This window comes from Opisthocomus hoazin, unplaced genomic scaffold, assembly GCF_030867145.1.
Source record: "Opisthocomus hoazin isolate bOpiHoa1 unplaced genomic scaffold, bOpiHoa1.hap1 HAP1_SCAFFOLD_205, whole genome shotgun sequence".
Lineage (NCBI taxonomy): Eukaryota > Metazoa > Chordata > Aves > Opisthocomiformes > Opisthocomidae > Opisthocomus > Opisthocomus hoazin.
The window spans coordinates 1-20,294 of NW_027448961.1; the positions used below are offsets into that span (position 1 = coordinate 1).

Below are 20,294 nucleotides of genomic sequence, written 5' to 3' on the forward strand. Positions count from 1 at the left end.
TCATAGCGTTGATCTAAGGTGGCTTTGGGGTAACGTCACCATGGCCCTAGGGTGGTCCTGGGGTGGTCCTGGTGGCCCCAGGGTGGTCCTGGTGGCCCCAGGAACCCATAGCATTGATCTAAGGTAGCTTTGAAGGCACCTCACCATGGCCACCCACCCAAACCATGACCCTAGGGTGGTCCTGGTGGCCCCAGGAACCCATAGCATTGATCTAAGGTGGCTTTGGGGTGACCTCACCATAGCCATCCACCCAAACCATGACCCTAGGGTGGTCCTGGTGGCCCCAGGGTGGTCCTGGTGGCCCCAGGAACCCATAGCATTGATCTAAGGTAGCTTTGAAGGCACCTCACCATGGCCATCCACCCAAACCATGACCCTAGGATGGTCCTGGTGGCCCCAGGGTGGTCCCGGTGGCCCCAGGAACCCATAGCACTGATCTAAGGTGGCTTTGGGTGACCTCAGCATGGCCCTAGGGTAGTCCTGGGGTGGTCCTGGTGGCCCCAGGGTGGTCCTGGTGGCTCCAGGAACCCATAGCGTTGATCTAAGGTGGCTTGGGGTGACCTCAGCATGGCCCTGGTGCGTTCCTGGTGGCCCCAAGGTGGTCCTGGTGGCCCCAAGGTGGTCTCGGTGGCCCCAGGAACCCATAGCGTTGATCTAAGGTGGCTTTGGGTGACCTCAGCATGGCCCTAGGGTGGTCCCTGGGGTGGTCCTGGTGGCCCCAGCACCCCCGTGTCCCCCCGTGGCCCCCCACTCACGCTGCCGAAGTACTTGTCCAGGAGCTCCACGTAGCGGTGGATCAGCTCCAGCGTGATCAGCTCGTTGTCCTGCCCCTCGATGGCGCAGCAGAAGTACAGGCTGGCGTACCTGGGGGGGGTTTTGGGGGGGCTTTAGGGGGATTTGGGGGGGGATTGGGGGGTTTTGGGGGGGCTTTAGGGGGGTTTGGGGGGTTTTGGGGGGGTTTGTGGGGGGGCTTCAGGGGTTTGGGGGGGACTTTATGGGGGTTTGGGGGGGCTTTAGGGGGTTTGGGGGGGTTTGGGGGGGCTTTAGGGGGTTTGGGGGGGGTTTGGGGGGTTTTGAGGGGGCTTTAGGGGGGTTTGGGGGGTTTTGGGGGGGTTTGTGGGGGGCTTCAGGGGGTTTGGGGGGGACTTTATGGGGGTTTGGGGGGGCTTTAGGGGGGTTTGGGGGGGGTTGGGGGGTTTTGAGGGGGCTTTAGGGGGGTTTGGGGGGTTTTGGGGGGGCTTTAGGGGGGTTTGGGGGGGTTGGGGGGGGCTTGGGGGGGGTTTGGGGTGGGTTGGGGGGGTTTGGGGGGTTTTGGGGGGGCTTTAGGGGGGCTTGGGGGGGTTTGGGGGGGCTTTAGGGGGGTTTGGGGGGGGTTGGGGGGGGTTTTGGGGGGGCTTTAGGGGGGCTTGGGGGGGTTGGGGGGGTTTTGGGGGGGCTTTAGGGGGGTTTGGGGGGTTTTGGGGGGGCTTTAGGGGGGCTTGGGGGGGTTTGGGGGGTTTTGGGGGGGTTTGTGGGGGGCTTCAGGGGGTTTGGGGGGGACTTTATGGGGGTTTGGGGGGCTTTAGGGGGTTTGGGGGGGGTTTGGGGGGTTTTTGAGGGGGCTTTAGGGGGGTTTGGGGGGTTTTGGGGGGGGCTTTAGGGGGGCTTGGGGGGGGTTTGGGGGGGCTTTAGGGGGTTTGGGGGGGTTTGGGGGGGTTTTGGGGGGGCTTTAGGGGGGTTTTGGGGGGGTTTTGCGGGGGGGGGGTCCGGGGTGGGGGGTTTTGGGGGGGTTTAGGGGGGTTTGGGGGGGGGTTGGGGAGTTTGGGGGGGCTTTAGGGGGGTTTGGGGGGGTTTTGGGGGGGCTTCAGGGGGGTTTGGGGGGGTTGGGGGGGGTTGGGGGGGTTTTGGGGGGTTTTTGGGGGGGTTTTGGGGGGGCTTCAGGGGGGTTTGGGGGGTTTGGGGGGGGTTGGGGGGGTTTGGGGGGGCTTTAGGGGGTTTGGGGGGGTTGGGGGGGTTTTGGGGGGCTTTAGGGGGGTTTTGGGGGGGTTTTGCGGGGGGGGTCTGGGGTGGGGGGTTTTGGGGGGGTTTAGGGGGGTTTTGGGGGGGGGGTGGGGAGTTTGGGGGGGTTTGGGGGGGCTTTAGGGGGGTTTGAGGGGGCTTTAGAGGGGTTTGGGGGGGTTTGGGGGGGTTTGTGGGGGGCTTCAGGGGGTTTGGGGGGGGTTGGGGGGTTTTGAGGGGGCTTTAGGGGGTTTGGGGGGGTTTGGGGGGGCTTTAGGGGGGGTTTGGGGGGGTTTGGGGGGGCTTGGGGGGGTTTTGGGGGGGGTTTGGGGTGGGTTGGGGGGGTTTGGGGGGTTTTGGGGGGGCTTTAGGGGGGCTTGGGGGGGTTTGGGGGGGCTTTAGGGGGGTTTGGGGGGGGTTGGGGGGGTTTTGGGGGGGCTTTAGGGGGGCTTGGGGGGGTTTGGGGGGGGTTTGGGGTGGGTTGGGGGGGTTTGGGGGGTTTTGGGGGGGCTTTAGGGGGGCTTGGGGGGGTTTGGGGGGGCTTTAGGGGGGTTTGGGGGGGTTTGGGGGGGTTTTGGGGGGGCTTTAGGGGGGCTTGGGGGGGTTTGGGGGGGGTGGGGGGGTTTGGGGGGCTTTAGGGGGGTTTGGGGGGGCTTTAGGGGGGTTTGGGGGGTTTTGGGGGGGCTTTAGGGGGGTTTGGGGGGCTTGGGGGGGGTTGGGGGGGACTTTAGGTGGGTTTGGGGGGGGTTGGGGGGGTTTTGGGGGTTTGGGGGGGTTTGGGGGGGTTTTGGGGGGTTTTGCAGGGGATTTGGGGGGAGCTTTGGGAGGGGTTTTAGGGGGATTTTTAGGGGGGGTTTAGGAAGGTCTCAGGGGGGGTTTTAGGGTGGGTTTTAGGGGGGTTTCAGGGAGCTTTTAGGGGGAGCTTTGGGAGGGGTTTTAGGGGGGGTTGGGGGGGATTTTTAGGGGGGGTGGGGGGGTTTTAGGGGGGGTTTAGGGGGAGCTTTGGGGGGGTTTTAGGGGGGTTTTAGGGGGGGTTTCAGGGGGAGCTTTGCAAGGGGTTTTAGGGGGATTTTAGGGGGGGGTTTAGGAAGGTCTCAGGGGGGGTTTTAGGGGGGTGGGGGGATTTTAGGGTGGGGTTTTAGGGGGGGTTTTAGGGGGGGTTTCAGGGAGCTTTTAGGGGGAGCTTTGGGAGGGTTTTAGGGGGGGTTGGGGGGGTTTTTAGGAAGGTCTCGGGGGGCATTTTTAGGGGGAGGTGGGGGGTTTTAGGGGGGGTTTAGGGGGGCTTTTAGGGGGGGTTTTAGGGGGGGTGGGGGTGATTTTAGGGCAGGTTTTAGGGGGGTTTTAGGGGGAGCTTTGGGAGGGGTTTTTAGGAAGGTCTCGGGGGGCATTTTTAGGGGGGGTGGGGGGGTTTTAGGGGGGGTTTAGGTGGAGCTTTGGGGGGGTTTTAGGGGGGTTTTAGGGGGGGTGGGAGGATTTTAGGGGGGGTTTCAGGGGGAGCTTTGCAAGGGGTTTTAGGGGGATTTTTAGGGGGTTTTAGGAAGATCTCAGGGGGGGATTTTTAGGGGGGGGGATTTTAGCGGGGTTTTTAGGGGGGGTTTTAGGGGGGGTTTTAGGGGGGGTGGGGGGATTTTAGGGCGGGTTTTAGGGGGAGCTTTGCGAGGGGCTTTAGGAGGTTTTTTAGGGGGGTTTTTAGGAAGATCTCAGGGGGGATTTTTAGGGGAGGTGGGGGGGTTTTAGGGGGGTTGGGGGGGATTTTTAGGGGGAGGTGGGGGGGTTTCGGGGGGGGTTTAGGGGGAGCTTTGGGAGGGGTTTTAGGGGGATTTTTTAGGGGGGGTTTTAGGAAGGTCTGGGGGGGATTTTTAGGGGGAGGTGGGGGGGTTTCGGGGGGGGGTTTAGGGGGAGCTTTGCGAGGGGTTTTAGGGGAATTTTTAGGGGGGGGTGGGGGGATTTTAGGGGGGGTTTTAGGGCGGGTTTTAGGGGGAGCTTTGCGAGGGGCTTTAGGAGGATTTTTAGGCGGGTTTTAGGAAGATCTCAGGGGGGATTTTTAGGGGAAGGAGGTGGGGGGGTCGTGTTTTTTCCCCGGGGGGGGGTCCTGACCTCTTGTAGACCACCTTGAGGTCGCGCCACTCGAGGAAGCTGCACATCTTGGGCTTGCGGGCCAGCACCACCTGCATCAGCTCCCGCACCATCTTCTTCTTGTCCTTGTCGGCCGCGGGCAGGTACCACTTCTGCAGGCGCAGCTTGCCTTGGCGGCTGAAGAGCAGCATGAACCGCATCTGGGGGGCGGGGCGTCAGCGGGGGGCGGGGCGGGGGGGCGGGGCCTGCGGGGGGGTGGGGGGGAGGGGGGGGAGAGGGAATGGGGGGTCTCTGGGGGGGTTGGGGAGAGGGAATGGGGGATGTGGGGCAGGGAATAGGGGATGTGGGGCAGGAGGGGACAAGGGTGGGGGGGTCATGGGGGGGCTCTGGGGGAGCGGGGGGGGTCAGCAGGGGGGGAGGGGGAGGGGGCTAGGGGGGTCTGCGGGGGGAGGGGGGGTCTGCGGGGGGTGGGGAGAGGGAATGGGGGATGTGGGGCAGGGAATGGGGGATGTGGGGCAGGAGGGGACAAGGGTGGGGGGTCATGGGGGGCTCTGGGGGGCGGGGCGTCAGCGAGGGGGCGGGGCGGGGGGGCGGGGGTCTGCGGGGGGGTGGGGGGGAGAGGGGAATGGGGGGTCTGCAGGGGGTGGGGAGAGGGAATGGGGGATGTGGGGCAGGAGGAGGCAGGGTGGGGGGGGTCATGGGGGGGCTCGGGGGGGGCGGGGCGTCAGCGGGGGGGCGGGGCCGGGGGGGCGGGGCCTGCGGGGGCGGGGGCAGCAGGGGGTGGGGAGAGGGAATGGGGGATGTGGGGCAGGGAATGGGGGATGTGGGGCAGGAGGAGGCAGGGTGGGGGGGTCATGGGGGGGCTCTGGGGGGGCGGGGCGTCAGCGGGGGGGCGGGGCGGGGGGCGGAGTCTGCGGGGGGGGGTCTGCAGGGGGTGGGGAGAGGGAATGGGGGACCTGGGGCAGGGAATGGGGGATGTGGGGCAGGGAATGGGGGAGGGGGGGCAGGAAGGGGTAGGGTGGGGGGGGCGGCTGAAGAGCAGCATGAACCGCATCTGGGGGGCGGGGCGTCAGCGGGGGGGCGGGGCCGGGGGGCGGGGTCTGCGGGGGGGTGGGGGGGAGGGGGGGGAGAGGGAATGGGGGGTCTGCGGGGGGGTGGGGAGAGGGAATGGGGGATGTGGGGCAGGAGGAGGCAGGGTGGGGGGGTCATGGGGGGGCTCTGGGGGGGCGGGGCGTCAGCGGGGGGGCGGGGCGGGGGGCGGGGTCTGCGGGGGGGGGGGGCAGCGGGGGGTGGGGAGAGGGAATGGGGGACCTGGGGCAGGGAATGGGGATGTGGGGCAGGGAATGGGGGATGTGGGGCAGGGAATGGGGGAGGGGGGGCAGGAGGGGGCAGGGTGGGGGGGTCATGGGAGGGCTCTGGGGGGGCGGGGGGGTCAGGGGGGGGCGGGGCCGGGGTCTGCGGGGGGGTGGGGGGGAGGGGGGGGAGAGGGAATGGGGGGTCTCTGGGGGGTTGGGGAGAGGGAATGGGGGATGTGGGGCAGGGAATGGGGGATGTGGGGCAGGGAATAGGGGATGTGGGGCAGGAGGGGACAAGGGTGGGGGGGTCATGGGGGGGCTCTGGGGGAGCGGGGGGGGTCAGCAGGGGGGAGGGGGAGGGGGCTAGGGGGGTCTGCGGGGGGAGGGGGAGAGGGAATGGGGGATGTGGGGCAGGGGGGGATGTGGGGGCAGGAGGGGGGCAGGGTAGGGGGGTCATGGGGGGGCTCTGGGGGGGCGGGGCGTCAGCGGGGGGGCGGGGCGGGGTCTGCGGGGGGGGTGGGGGGGGAGGGGGGGGGAGAGGGAATGGGGGGTCTGCGGGGGGTGGGGAGAGGGAATGGGGGACCTGGGGCAGGAGGGGGCAGGGAATGGGGGATGTGGGGCAGGAGGGGACAAGGGTGGGGGGTCATGGGGGGGCTCTGGGGGGTCGGGGGGGTCAGGGGGGGAGAGGGGAGGGGGGTAGGGGGGTCTGCGGGGGGAGAGGGGGGGTCAGCGGGGGGTTGAGGAGAGGGAATGGGGGTGTGGGGCAGGAGGGGGACGGGGGGGGGCCATGGGGGGGTCTCTGGGGGGGCTGGGGATGGGGGGGGTCACCATGGGGCTGGGGGGGTCATGGGGGGGTCTCTGGGGGGCGGGGGGACTGGGAGGGGGAGGAGGGGGCCGGGGGGGGCCATGAGGGGGTCACCGTGGGGCTGGGGGGGGTCATGGGGGGGTCACAGGGGGGTCAGTGGGGTCACGGGGGGGGTTGGGGACCTGGGCGGGGGGTCACCGTGGGGGCGGGGGGGGGTCACGGGGGGTCGGGGGGGTGCTGCACGCCCACGCCCCCAACCCAAGGCCGGGTCAGAGGTCAGAGGTCAGGCCCAACCCCCCCCTTAGACCCATCCTCCCTCGTCACGTGACCCGCCCCCCTTCACGTGACACCCCCCCACCCCGGGGCCTGGGGCTCAGCGCTCACCATGGCGCCGGGGGCCGGGGCCCGGGGCCGGGGGTCGCGGCCGCTCCCCGGTACCGGTAACGTCGGGCTCGGCCTCCGCCTCCTCCTCCTCCCGCCAGCGCCGCGCCGGGCCCCGGCCTCACCGCGCATGCGCCGCCGCTTCCGGGAGGGGCGGGGCGCGGAGAGGGGGGGAGCCAATGGGGCGCTTCGGCCGCGGCAACGAGGCCGCGCCGCTGCCGGGCGCGGTTTCCATGGCGACGCCGGGGCTTGAGGGATGGGGGGGGGGGGCGTTCCCGCGTGACGAGGTGGGCGGGGCCTGGAGCTGTCTCCGTGGAGACCCGGCGGGGGGTGTGGCCTATCGCCATGGCAACCGCCTGGCTCCGGGATGGGGGCGGCGGGGCGGGACTACGGTCACCGTAGCAACGGGACAGCCAATAGGGAGAGGAGAAGCCGTTTCCAAGGCGACGGCGGCGGCGGGGGGCGTTTCCATGGCGACAGCGCGGGCGGGGGCCCAGCCGGGGCTGTCGCCATGGTGACGGGGGTGGGGCGGGAGGTGGGGAGGGGGCAGATTTGGGGGGGTTGTGGGGCATTTTGGGGTCGCGGGGGGGCAGATTTGGGGGGGTTGCGGGGGTATTTTGGGGTCCCTTGGGGCAGATTTTGGGGCATTATGGGTAATTTGGGGTCCTGGGGGCAGATGTGGGGGTGCTGGGGGCAGTTTGGGGTCCCATGGGGCGGATTTGGGGGGTGCTGGGGGCAGTGTCTATAGCCCAGCACCCAGTAACCCCCCAGCACCCCCAGACCCGCACCCCCCCCCAGCCCCCCCACCCCATCCCCCCACCACGGGGGGTGACTCAGCCGGGTCTCGGCGCCTTCCTGTGGGGCTGGGGGGAGGGGTGGGGTGGGGGTGGGGCAGATCCTGCTCAGCCCCCAGTCCCGCGAGAATTCACCCCAAAACCTCACAGAGACCCAAACTCACAGAGAGTGACCCCAAAACCCCTGGGGAATCACCCAAAAATGTGGCTGCACCCCAAAACTGAAGAGATTCACCCCAAAATCCCCCAGGGATCCACCCCAAAGCATCGCGGTGACCCCAAAACCGCTCAGATTCACCCCAAAATCCCCGTGGATCCACCTCAATTGGTCACCGTACCCCAAAACAGCTCAGATTCACCCCAAAATCCCCATGGATCCACCCCAAATGGTCACCGTACCCCAAAACAGCTCAGATTCACCCCAAAATCCCCATGGATCCACCCCAAACAGTCACTGCACCCCAAAATTGAAGAGATTCACCCCAAAATCCCCAGGGATCCACCTCAATTGGTCACTGCACCCCAAAACTGAAGAGATTCACCCCAAAATCCCCATGGATCCACCCCAAACTGTCACTGCACCCCAAAATTGAAGAGATTCACCCCAAAACCTCACAGAGATCCAAAGTCACAGGGATTGACCCCAAAACCCCTGAGGAATCACCCCAAAATGTGGCTGCACCCCGAAACTGAAGAGATTCACCCCAAAATCCCCCAGGGAACGCCCCAAAACTGTCGCTGTACCCCAAAACTGCTCTGATTCACCCCAAAATCCCCCAGAATCCACCTCAATTGGTCACCGTACCCCAAAACTGCTCAGATTCACCCCAAAACCTCACAGAGACCCAAACTCACAGGGAGTGACCCCAAAATTCCTAAGGGATCACCTCAAAATGTGGCTGCACCCCAAAACTGCTCAGATTCACCCCAAAATCCACCCGGATCTGTCCCAAATGGTCACCGTACCCCAAAACTGCTCAGGTTCACCCCAAAACCTCGCACGGACCCAAACTCACAGAGAATGACCCCAAAATTCCTAAGGAATCACCCCAAACTGCCACTGTACCCCAAAATTGAAGAGATTCACCCCAAAACCTCACAGAGATCCAAAGTCACAGGGATTGACCCCAAAACCCCTGAGGAATCACCCCTAAATGTGGCTGCACCCCAAAACTGAAGAGATTCACCCCAAAATCCCCCAGGGAACGCCCCCAAACTGTCGCTGTACCCCAAAACTGCTCTGATTCACCCCAAAATCCCCCAGAATCCACCTCAAATGGTCACCGTACCCCAAAACTGCTCAGATTCACCCCAAAACCTCGCACGGACCCCAAACGTGTCACCCCATGGAGATGCCACCTCCACCCATGGACCAGGACATTCACCCCATAGAGGTGTCACCTCCACCCATGGACCAGGACACTGCCACCTCGTGGTAGGGCCACCCCATGAGAGGGCCACCCTATGGAGGTGTCACGCCATGGCAGGGCCACCTTGACCCATGGACCAGGACAGTCACCCCATGGTGGGGTCACCCCATGGAGGTGTCACCTCCACCCATGGACCAGGACACTGTCACCCCATGGAGGTACCACCTCAACCCATGGACCAGGACAGTCATCCCATGGACTGGGCCACCTCATGGAGATGTCACCTCCACCCATGGACAACACCACTGTCACCCCATGGCAGGGCCACCCCATGAGAGGACCACCCTATGGAGGTGTCACCCCATGGCAGGGCCACCTTGACCCATGGACCAGGACAGTCACCCCATGGAGGTGTCACCTCCACCCATGGTCATGGACACTGTCACCCCATGGCAGTGTCACCTCCACCCATGGACAAGGACACTGTCACCCCATGGCAGGGCCACCCCATGGCAGGGTCACCCCATGGAGGTGTCACCTCCACCCATGGACATGGACACTGCCACCCCACGGCAGGGCCACCCCATGGAGGTGTCACCTCCACCCATGGACATGGACACTGCCACCCCATGGCAGGGCCACCCCATGAAGGTGTCACCTTGACCCATGGACATGGACAAGGACACTGTCACCCCATGGCAGGGCCACCTCAACCCATGGACCAGGACAGTCACCCCATGGTAGCGCCACCCTACGGAGGTGTCACCCCATGGCAGTGTCACCTTGCCCCATGGACCAGGACACTGCCACCCCATAGCAGATCCACCCCACGGAGGTGCCACCTCCCCCCACAGCAATGCCACCCCTTGAGGGCGTCCCACCACCCCCCACCCTTCGAGACCACCCGAGCTCGTCCCGTCCCACGCCCATGTCCCCACCCGGGACGCGGTGTCACCCACCAGGACGCGTCACTCAGCGTGGGGGGGGCGTGACACCCTCTCCAGGAAGTGTCTCCACGTCTCCCTCGGTTGGTGACGCCCTCAGGTGACCTCCGTTCCTCTGGGTGCTGGGTGGCTTCCGACCAGGAACCCCTCCAGATCCTGGGTGGGGGACGTCATGGGGTCCCACGTCCTCATCCCGTGTCTGGTGCCCCCACCCCATGTCCCACGTCCTCATCTCATGTCCCATGTCCTCACCCCGTGTCCCACATCCTCACCCCATGTCCCATGTTCTCATCCCATGTCCCATGTCCTCACCTCGTGTCCCTCTTCCTCATCCCGTGTCCCACGTCCTCACCTCGTGTCCCATGTCCCCTCCCCATGACCTGCGTCCTCACTCCATGCCCCACGTCCTCACCCCATGTCCCATGTTCTCATCCCATGTCCCACGTCCTCACCTCGTGTCCCACTTCCCCATCCCGTGTCCCACGTCCTCACCCCATGTCCCATGTCCTCATCCCATGTCCCATGTCCTCACCCCGTGTCCCATGTCCCCTCCCCATGACCTGCGTCCTCATACCATGCCCCATGTCCTCACCCCATGCCCCACGTCCTCATCACGTGTCCCATGTCCTCATAACATGTCCCACGTCCTCATCCCGTGTCCCACGTCCCCTTCCCATGACCTGTGTCCTCACTCCATGCCCCACGTCCTCACCCCATGTCCCATATTCTCATCCCGTGTCCCACGTCTTCACCCCGTGTCCCATGTCCCCTTCCCATGACCTGTGTCCTCACCCCGTGTCCCACATCCTCACCCCATGTCCCATGTTCTCATCCCGTGTCCCATGTTCTCATCCCGTGTCCCACGTCCTCACCTCGTGTCCCACGTCCTCGTCCCACGTCCTCACCCCATGTCCCATGTTCTCATCCCGTGTCCCACGTCCTCACCTCGTGTCCCACTTCCTCATCCCGTGTCCCACGTCCTCACCCCATGTCCCACGTCCCCTTCCCATGACCTGTGTCCTCACCCCGTGTCCCACGTCCTCACCCCGTGTCTGGTGCTCCCACCCCACATCCCACGTCCCCGCTCCGTGTCCCACGTCCCCGCTCCATGTCCCACGTCCTCACTCCATGTCCATCATCCCCACCCCGTGCCCCACGTCCCCACCCCACGTCTCCATTCCCACCCCATCCTGTTCCTCGGTGTCACTCCACGGTGGGGCCCAGGGCCGGTGGGGATGGGACAAGGTCCTGGAGAAGCTGGGACACGCCCGGACGGGTCTCGCAGATCTTCGGGGACGGTGTTGGACACCACGTGACGCGACGTGTCCGGTAGATCAACGCCTCTGCTGGGAAGTGGGTGTTGGCACCCATCCCTTTGCTCCCGGCACCTGCAGCTCAGGTTTCATCCCTCCTACCTGTGACCAAAGGTCCTCCAGTGACGTTCTGCGTCCCGTTCCATCTTCACAAGCGGGCGGTGGTGGAAAAAACAAGCCAAGGTGTCCCCCAACCCCCCCCCTGCTCCAAGGTCTGGAGATATGGGGGGTCGTCTCTGGGGTAGCCTGACCACGATCTGCATCTGCTTCTTGGTCATCGAGAGAGGTGGGTGCTGCTGGCCCTGGGACCTCCCATCCTGGTCGCTGTGGGGGGTACCCTGAGGACCACAACCTTGGGAGCGGGGTGGGAGCGACGGTCCTCCAAGGACCTCGTGCTGTGGGTCTGGTTTTGGCATCAAAAGAGCACGAGTTGGGGTATTTGGGGGTCTTCAGGGGGGTCCTCGGGTCTTTGGGACCCAACTGAGAGTCTTGGGGTCATAGTTGGAGAATCAAGAGAAGGTCTTGGGGGGATGTTGGAATTCTGTGGAGGTGGGTCTTGGGAGGTCTATGGGGTTCTGGGGACCCAGCTGGGGGTCTTGGGGGCATCTTTGGAGAACCAAGGGCAAATCTTTGGGGAGAAGCTGGTCTTGTGCAGATGTGGGTCTTTGTGGAGGTCCACGGGCTTTTGGGACCCAGCTGGGGGTCTTGGGAGACCCAACAGCAGATATTTGGGGGTGGATGTTGGTCTTCTGTGGGTGTGTGGAGGTCATTGGGTTCTGGGGACCCAGCTGGGGGTCTTGGGGGCATCTTTGGAGAACCAAGGGCAAATCTTTGGGGAGAAGCTGGTCTTGTGCAGATGTGGGTCTTTGTGGAGGTCCACGGGCTTTTGGGACCCAGCTGGGGGTCTTGGGAGACCCAACAACAGATATTTGGGTGGATGTTGGTCTTCTGTGGATGTGGGTCTTTGGAGGTCAAAGGGTTTTTGGGACCCAGCTGGGGGTCTTGGGGGCATCTTTGGAGAACCAAGGGCAAATCTTTGGGGAGAAGCTGGTCTTCTGCAGATGTGGGTCTTTGTGGAGGTCCACGGGCTTTTGGGACCCAGCTGGGGGTCTTGGGAGACCCAACAGCAGATATTTGGGGGTGGATGTTGGTCTTCTGTGGGTGTGGGTGTGTGGAGGTCAACAGGTTTTGGGGACGCAGCTGGGGATCTTAGGAGCTGTGGGGGCATCTTTGGAGAACCAAGTGCAGGTCTTGGGGGGGATGCTGGTGTTCTGTGGATGTGGGTTTTTGGAGGTCCATGGAATTCTGGGTCCCAGTTGGGGGTCTTGGGGGCATCTTTGGAGACCCTAGAGAAGATAACATGGAGGATGTTGGTCTTTTGCAGTTGTGGGTCTTTGGAGGTCCATGAAGTTTTTTGGACCCAGCTGGGTGGGTGTAGAGGTCTGAGGGGCCTTTGGAGAACCAGCCGCAGGTCTTTGGGGGACGTGGGTGCTTGTGGGGCCAGGGCAGGTTCTTCAGATGGTGGGAGGGCACCCATCAAGGGTGACCAGAGGATGTCAACACCTGTCAGGGAGGTGGGGTGGCACCCCATAAGTGGACCCTGGGTGCATGTAGACATCAATAAGAACATTGGGTCAAGACCCAAAAGCCCCCGTGACACCCCGATGTTCTGACCTACCCTGCACAGGAGATGCTGACCTGCGTGCAGCAGAGGACACGGAGCAATCAGAAGGGGAGAGCGTGTCTCTGGGTGAGGTTCCCCTTGCCCTGGACGAAAGGGTGGATGACCCCACCACGACAGCTATGAACACCCCCAACAACATCACCGACACCGTGACCACGCTAAGTAAAACTGTGACCACCTCAGCATCAGGGAACATGGTGGAGCGGCGGGACACAACGAGCACCACCGAGCCCACCAGCACCACGAGCACGCTGAGACCAGAAGTCAACATGAGGAGATCAAACACAGGAACGGAATCAAGCAGCAGGTGGGACACCACTGATCCACAAAGCACAACGACGCCGCCAAGCTCGACAGTCACCACGTGGCCACCTGTAAGCACAGAGGGATCATGGACCACATCACACACCCCCAAGCACATCAGAGCCATCAGAATGCCAAGCTCAGAGGACACCATGTGGACATCAGGGAGTGGAGAAGAATCAGGGGACAACACAGACACCAACGAGCCCACCAGCACAGTGACCACGCCGAGCTCCACAGTCTCCTCGTGGTCATCAGCGAGTGGAGAAGAATCAGGGGACACCTCAGAAACCACCAAGCCCACCAGCACCGTGACCATGCCAAACTCCATAGTCAGCATGTGGACATCGGGGAGCGAGGAGGAACCTGGGGACACCACCGAGCTCATGAGCAGCGTCACCACTTTCAGCTCGACAGTCACCACGTGGACTTCGGGGAGTGGAGAGGAATCGGAGGACACATCAGACACCACTGAGCCCACCAACACCGTGACCACAACGAGCTCCACAGTCACCATGTGGACTTCGGGGAGTGGAGAAGAATCGGGGGACAGCACCGAGCCCACCAGCACCATGACCACACCGAGCTCCACAGTCGCCACGTGGACATCAGAAAGTGGAGAGGAGTCAGGGGACACCTCAGAAACCACCGAGTCCACCAGCACCGTGACCACAACGAGCTCCACAGTCACCACGTGGACAACAGAGAGTGGAGAGGAGTCAGTGGACAACACCAAGCCCACCAGCACCGTGACCACACCGACATCCACAGTCACCACGTGGACATCAGGGAGTGGAGAGGAGTCAGGGGACACCTCAGATACCACTGAGCCCACCAGCACCGTGACCACGCTGAGTACCACTCTGACCACATGGACTGCAGGGAGCGGAGAAGAATCAGGGGACACCTTGCACTCGACTGAGTCCACCAGCATCGTGACCATGCCAAGCTCAACAGTCACCACATGGACTTTGGGGAGCACAGAAGAACCAGGAGACACCACCGAGCTCACCAGCACCGTAACCACGCTGAGCTCCACAGTCTCCACGTGGACATCAGGAAGTGGAGAAGAATCAGGGGACACCTCAGAAACCACCGAGATCACCAGCACGGTGATCACGCCAAGCTCCACAGTCACTATGTGGACATCAGGGAGTGGAGAAGGACCAGAGGACACCACCAAGCCCACCACCACTGTGACCATGCTGAGCTCCACCGTCACCACGTGGACTTCGGGGAGTGGAGAGGAGTCAGGGGACACCACTGAGCCCACCAGCACCGTGACCATGCCGACGCCCACAGTCACCACGTGGACTTCGGGGAGTGGAGAGGAATCAGGGGACACCTCAGAAACCACTGAGCCCACCAGCACCGTGACCACAACGAGCTCCAGAGTCACCACGTGGACTTCGGGGAGTGGAGAAGAATCGGGGGACACCACCGAGCCCACCAGCACCGTGACCACGCCGAGCTCCACAGTCACCATGTGGACGTCGGGGAGCGGAGAAGACTCAGGGGACACGTCACCCACCACCGAGACCACCAGCACCGTCACCACGTTGAGATCCACAGTCACCACGTGGACATCGGGAAGTGGAGAGGGATCAGGGGACACCTCAGAAACCACTGAGCTCACCAGCACCATGAGCACAACGAGCTCCACAGTCAACACCTGGACTTCGGGAAGTGGAGAAGAATCGGAGGACACACCGCACACCACTGAGCCCACCAGCACCGTGACCATGCCGAGCTCCACAGTCACCATGTGGACTTCAGGGAGCGGAGAAGAATCAGGAGACACGTCACCCACCACCGAGACCACCAGCACCGTCACCACGTTGAGATCCACAGTCACCACGTGGACATCGGGAAGTGGAGAGGGATCAGGGGACACCTCAGAAACCACTGAGCCCACCAGCACCGTGACCACAACGAGCTCCACAGTCACCACGTGGACTTCGGGGAGTGGAGAAGAATCGGGGGACACCACCGAGCCCACCAGCACCATGACAATGCCAAGCTCCACAGTCACCACGTGGACATCAGGGAGTGGAGAGGAATCAGGGGACACCTCAGAAACCACTGAGCCCACCAGCACCGTGACCGCAACGAGCTCCACAGTCACCATGTGGACATCAGGAAGTGGAGAGGAATCAGATGACACGTCACCCACCACCGAGACCACCAGCACCATGACCACTTCGAGTTCTACTGTGACCACGTGGACATTCGAGAGCGGAGAAGAATCAGGGGACACCACTAATCCCACCAGCATCGTGACCATGCCGAGCTCCACAGTCACCATGTGGACATGGGGGAGTGGAGAGGAATCAGGGGACACCAGCGAGCCCACCAGCACCGTGACCATGCCAAGCTCCACAGTCACCACGTGGACATCAGGGAGTGGAGAGGAATCAGGGGACACCTCAGAAACCACCGAGCCCACCAGCACCGTGACCACAACGAGCTCCACAGTCACCACCTGGACATGGGGGAGTGGAGAGGAATCAGGGGACACCTCGCACACCACCGAGCCCACCAGCACCGTGACCATGCCAAGCTCCACAGTCACCACGTGGACTTCGGGGAGTGGAGAAGAATCGGGGGACACCTCAGAAACCACTGAGCCCACCAGCACCGTGACCACAACGAGCTCCACAGTCACCATGCGGACTTCGGGGAGCGGAGAAGACTCAGGGGACACGTCACCCACCACCGAGACCACCAGCACCGTCACCACGTTGAGATCCACAGTCACCACGTGGACATCGGGAAGTGGAGAGGGATCAGGGGACACCTCAGAAACCACTGAACGCACCAGCACCGTGACCACAACAAGCTCCACTCTGACCACGTGGACTTCAGGGACTGGAGAAGTATCAGGGGACACCGCCGAGCCCACCGGCACGGTCACCACACCAAGGTCCACAGTCACCACGTGGACATCGGGGAGCGGAGAAGAATCAGGGGAAACCTCACACATGACTGAGCCCACTACTACCGTGACCATGCCGACCTCCTCAGTCACCACGTGGACCTCAGGGAGTGGAGAAGAATCAGGGGACACCACCGAGCCCACCAGCACCGTGACCATACTGAGCTCTACAGCCATGATGTGGACATCAGGGACTGGAGAGGAATCAGGGGACACATCGCACACCACTGAGCCCACCAGCACCGTGACCATGCCAAGCTCCACAGTCACCACGTGGACATCAGGAAGTGGAGAGGAGTCAGGGGACACCTCAGAAACCATTGAGCCCACCAGCACCGTGACCTCAACGAGCTCCACAGTCACAACGTGGACTTCGGGAAGTGGAGAGGGATCAGGGTACACCACCGAGACCACCAGCACAGTGACCATGCCGAGCTCCACATTCACCATGTGGACATCGGGGAGCGGAGAAGACTCAGGGGACACGTCACCCACCACCGAGACCACCAACACCGTCACCACGTTGAGATCCACAGTCACCACGTGGACATCGGGAAGTGGAGAGGGATCAGGGGACACCTCAGAAACCACTGAGCCCACCAGCACCGTGACCACAACGAGCTCCAGAGTCACCACGTGGACTTCGGGGAGTGGAGAAGAATCGGGGGACACCTCAGAAAGCACTGAGCCCACCAGCACCATGACCACAACGAGCTCCACAGTCACCATGTGGACTTCGGGGAGTGGAGAAGAATCGGGGGACACCACCGAGCCCACCAGCACAGTGACCATGTCAAGCTCCACAGTCACCACGTGGACATCAGGGAGTGGAGATGAATCAGGGGACACCTCAGAAACCACTGAACGCACCAGCACTGTGACCACAACGAGCTCCACTCTGACCACGTGGACTTCAGGGAGTGGAGAAGAACCGGGGGACACCACCGAGCCCACCAGCACGGTCACCACACCAAGGTCCACAGTCACCACGTGGACCTCAGGGAGTGGAGAAGAATCAGGGGAAACCTCACACATGACTGAGCCCACTACTATCGTGACCATGCCGACCTCCTCAGTCACCACGTGGACCTCAGGGAGTGGAGAAGAATCAGGTGACACCACTAATCCCACCAGCATCGTGACCATGCCGAGCTCCACAGTCACCATGTGGACATGGGGGAGTGGAGAGGAATCAGGGGACACCACCGAGCCCACCAGCACCGTGACCATGCCAAGCTCCACAGTCACCACGTGGACATCAGGGAGTGGAGAGGAATCAGGGGACACATCAGAAACCACCGAGCCCACCAGCACCGTGACTACAACGAGCTCCACAGTCACCACCTGGACATGGGGGAGTGGAGAGGAATCAGGGGACACCTCGCACACCACTGAGCCCACCAGCACCGTGACCATGCCGACCTCCTCAGTCACCACGTGGACCTCAGGGAGTGGAGAAGAATCAGGGGACACCACCGAGCCCACCAGCACCGTGACCATGGCGACGTCCAAAGTCTCCACCTGGACATGGGGGAGTGGAGAGGAATCAGGGGACACCTCAGAAACCACTGAGCCCACCAGCACCATGAGCACAACGAGCTCCACAGTCACCACGTGGACTTCGGGGAGTGGAGAAGAATCAGGGGACACCACCGAGCCCACCAGCACAGTGACCATGCCGACGCCCACAGTCACCACGTGGACATCAGGGAGTGGAGAGGAATCAGGGGACACCTCAGAAACGACTGAGCCCACCAGCACCATGACCACAACAAGCTCCACAGTCACCACGTGGACTTCGGGGAGTGGAGAAGAATCGGGGGACACCACCGAGCCCACCAGCACCGTAACCATGCCAAGCTCCACAGTCACCACGTGGACATCAGGGAGTGGAGAGGAATCAGGGGACACCTCAGAAACCACCAAGCCCACCAGCACCGTGACCATGCCGAGCTCCACAGTCACCATGTGGACATCAGGGAGCGGAGAAGACTCAGGGGACACGTCACCCACCACTGAAACCACCAGCACCGTCACCACGTTGAGATCCACTATCACCACGTGGACATCGGGAAGTGGAGAGGGATCAGGGGACACCACCGAGCCCACCAGCACCGTGACCACAACGAGCTCCACAGTCACCACCTGGACATGGGGGAGTGGAGAGGAATCAGGGGACACCTTGCACACCACCGAGCCCACCAGCACCGTGACCATGCCAAGCTCCACCGTCACCACGTGGACATCGGGGAGTGGAGAGGAATCAGTGGACACCACAGAAACCACCGAGCCCACCAGCACCGTGACCACAACGAGCTCCACAGTCACCACCTGGACTTCGGGAAGTGGAGAAGAATCGGGGGACACCACCGAGCCCACCAGCACCGTGACCATGCCGAGCTCCACAGTCACCATGTGGACATCGGGGAGCGGAGAAGAAGCAGGAGACACGTCACCCACCACCGAGACCACCAGCACCGTCACCACGTTGAAATCCACAGTCACCACGTGGACATCAGGAAGTGGAGAGGAATCAGATGACACGTCACCCACCACCGAGACCACCAGCACCATGACCACTTCGAGTTCTACTGTGACCACGTGGACATTAGGGAGCGGAGAAGAATCAGGGGACACCACTAATCCCACCAGCATCGTGACCATGCCAAGCTCCACAGTCACCATGTGGACATGGGGGAGTGGAGAGGAATCAGGGGACACCACCGAGCCCACCACCACCGTGACCATGCCGACGTCCACAGTCACCACGTGGACATCAGGGAGTGGAGAGGGATCAGGGGACACATCAGAAACCACCGAGCCCACCAGCACCGTGACTACAACGAGCTCCACAGTCACCACGTGGACATGGGGGAGTGGAGAGGAATCAGGGGACACCTCGCACACCACTGAGCCCACCAGCACCGTGACCATGCCGACCTCCTCAGTCACCACGTGGACCTCAGGGAGTGGAGAAGAATCAGGGGACACCACCGAGCCCACCAGCACCGTGACCAAGCCGACGTCCACAGTCACCACCTGGACATGGGGGAGTGGAGAGGAATCAGGGGACACCTCAGAAACCACCAAGCCCACCAGCACCGTGACCATGCCGAGCTCCACAGTCACCATGTGGACATCAGGGAGTGGAGAAGACTCAGGGGACACGTCACCCACCACCGAGACCACCAGCACCGTCACCACGTTGAGATCCACTATCACCACGTGGACATCGGGAAGTGGAGAGGAATCAGGGGACACCTCAGAAACCACTGAACCCACCAGCACCATGACCACAACGAGCTCCACAGTCACCACGTGGACTTCGGGGAGTGGAGAAGAATCGGGGGACACCACCGAGCCCACCAGCACCGTGACCATGCCAAGCTCCACAGTCACCACGTGGACATCAGGGAGTGGAGAGGAATCAGGGGACACCTCAGAAACCACCAAGCCCACCAGCACCGTGACCTCAACGAGCTCCACAGTCACAACGTGGACTTCGGGAAGTGGAGAGGGATCAGGGGACACCACCGAGACCACCAGCACAGTGACCATGCCGAGCTCCACATTCACCATGTGGACATCGGGGAGCGGAGAAGACTCAGGGGACACGTCACCCACCACCGAGACCACCAACACCGTCACCACGTTGAGATCCACAGTCACCACGTGGACATCGGGAAGTGGAGAGGGATCAGGGGACACCTCAGAAACCACTGAGCCCACCAGCACCGTGACCACAACGAGCTCCACAGTCACCATGTGGACTTCGGGGAGTGGAGAAGAATCGGGGGACACCACCGAGCCCACCAGCACAGTGACCATGTCAAGCTCCACAGTCACCACGTGGACATCAGGGAGTGGAGATGAATCAGGGGACACCTCAGAAACCACTGAACGCACCAGCACTGTGACCACAACGGGCTCCACTCTGACCACGTGGACTTCAGGGAGTGGAGAAGAACCGGGGGACACCACCGAGCCCACCAGCACGGTCACCACACCAAGGTCCACAGTCACCACGTGGACCTCAGGGAGTGGAGAAGAATCAGGGGAAACCTCACACATGACTGAGCCCACTACTATCGTGACCATGCCGACCTCCTCAGTCACCACGTGGACCTCAGGGAGTGGAGAAGAATCAGGGGACACCACTAATCCCACCAGCATCGTGACCATGCCGAGCTCCACAGTCACCATGTGGACATGGGGGAGTGGAGAGGAATCAGGGGACACCACCGAGCCCACCAGCACCGTGACCATGCCAAGCTCCACAGTCACCACGTGGACATCAGGGAGTGGAGAGGAATCAGGGGACACATCAGAAACCACCGAGCCCACCAGCACCGTGACTACAACGAGCTCCACAGTCACCACCTGGACATGGGGGAGTGGAGAGGAATCAGGGGACACC

At 62.9% G+C, this 20,294-nt stretch overlaps 1 protein-coding gene across 1 annotated transcript; it reads right to left on the reverse strand.

Annotated features, from left to right (window-relative positions):
- Positions 1 to 755: 755 nt before the first annotated feature.
- Positions 756 to 6,673, reverse strand: LOC142359942 (AP-1 complex subunit sigma-1A-like; the record flags this gene model as incomplete). Its single annotated transcript, XM_075412275.1, has 3 exons — positions 6,538 to 6,673; positions 4,075 to 4,253; positions 756 to 864 (listed from the first exon to the last, which is right to left on the reverse strand). Coding segments are annotated over exons 1-3 (417 nt in total), but the record flags the coding sequence as incomplete, so codon positions are not given.
- Between the last annotated feature and the right edge of the window lie 13,621 nt (positions 6,674 to 20,294).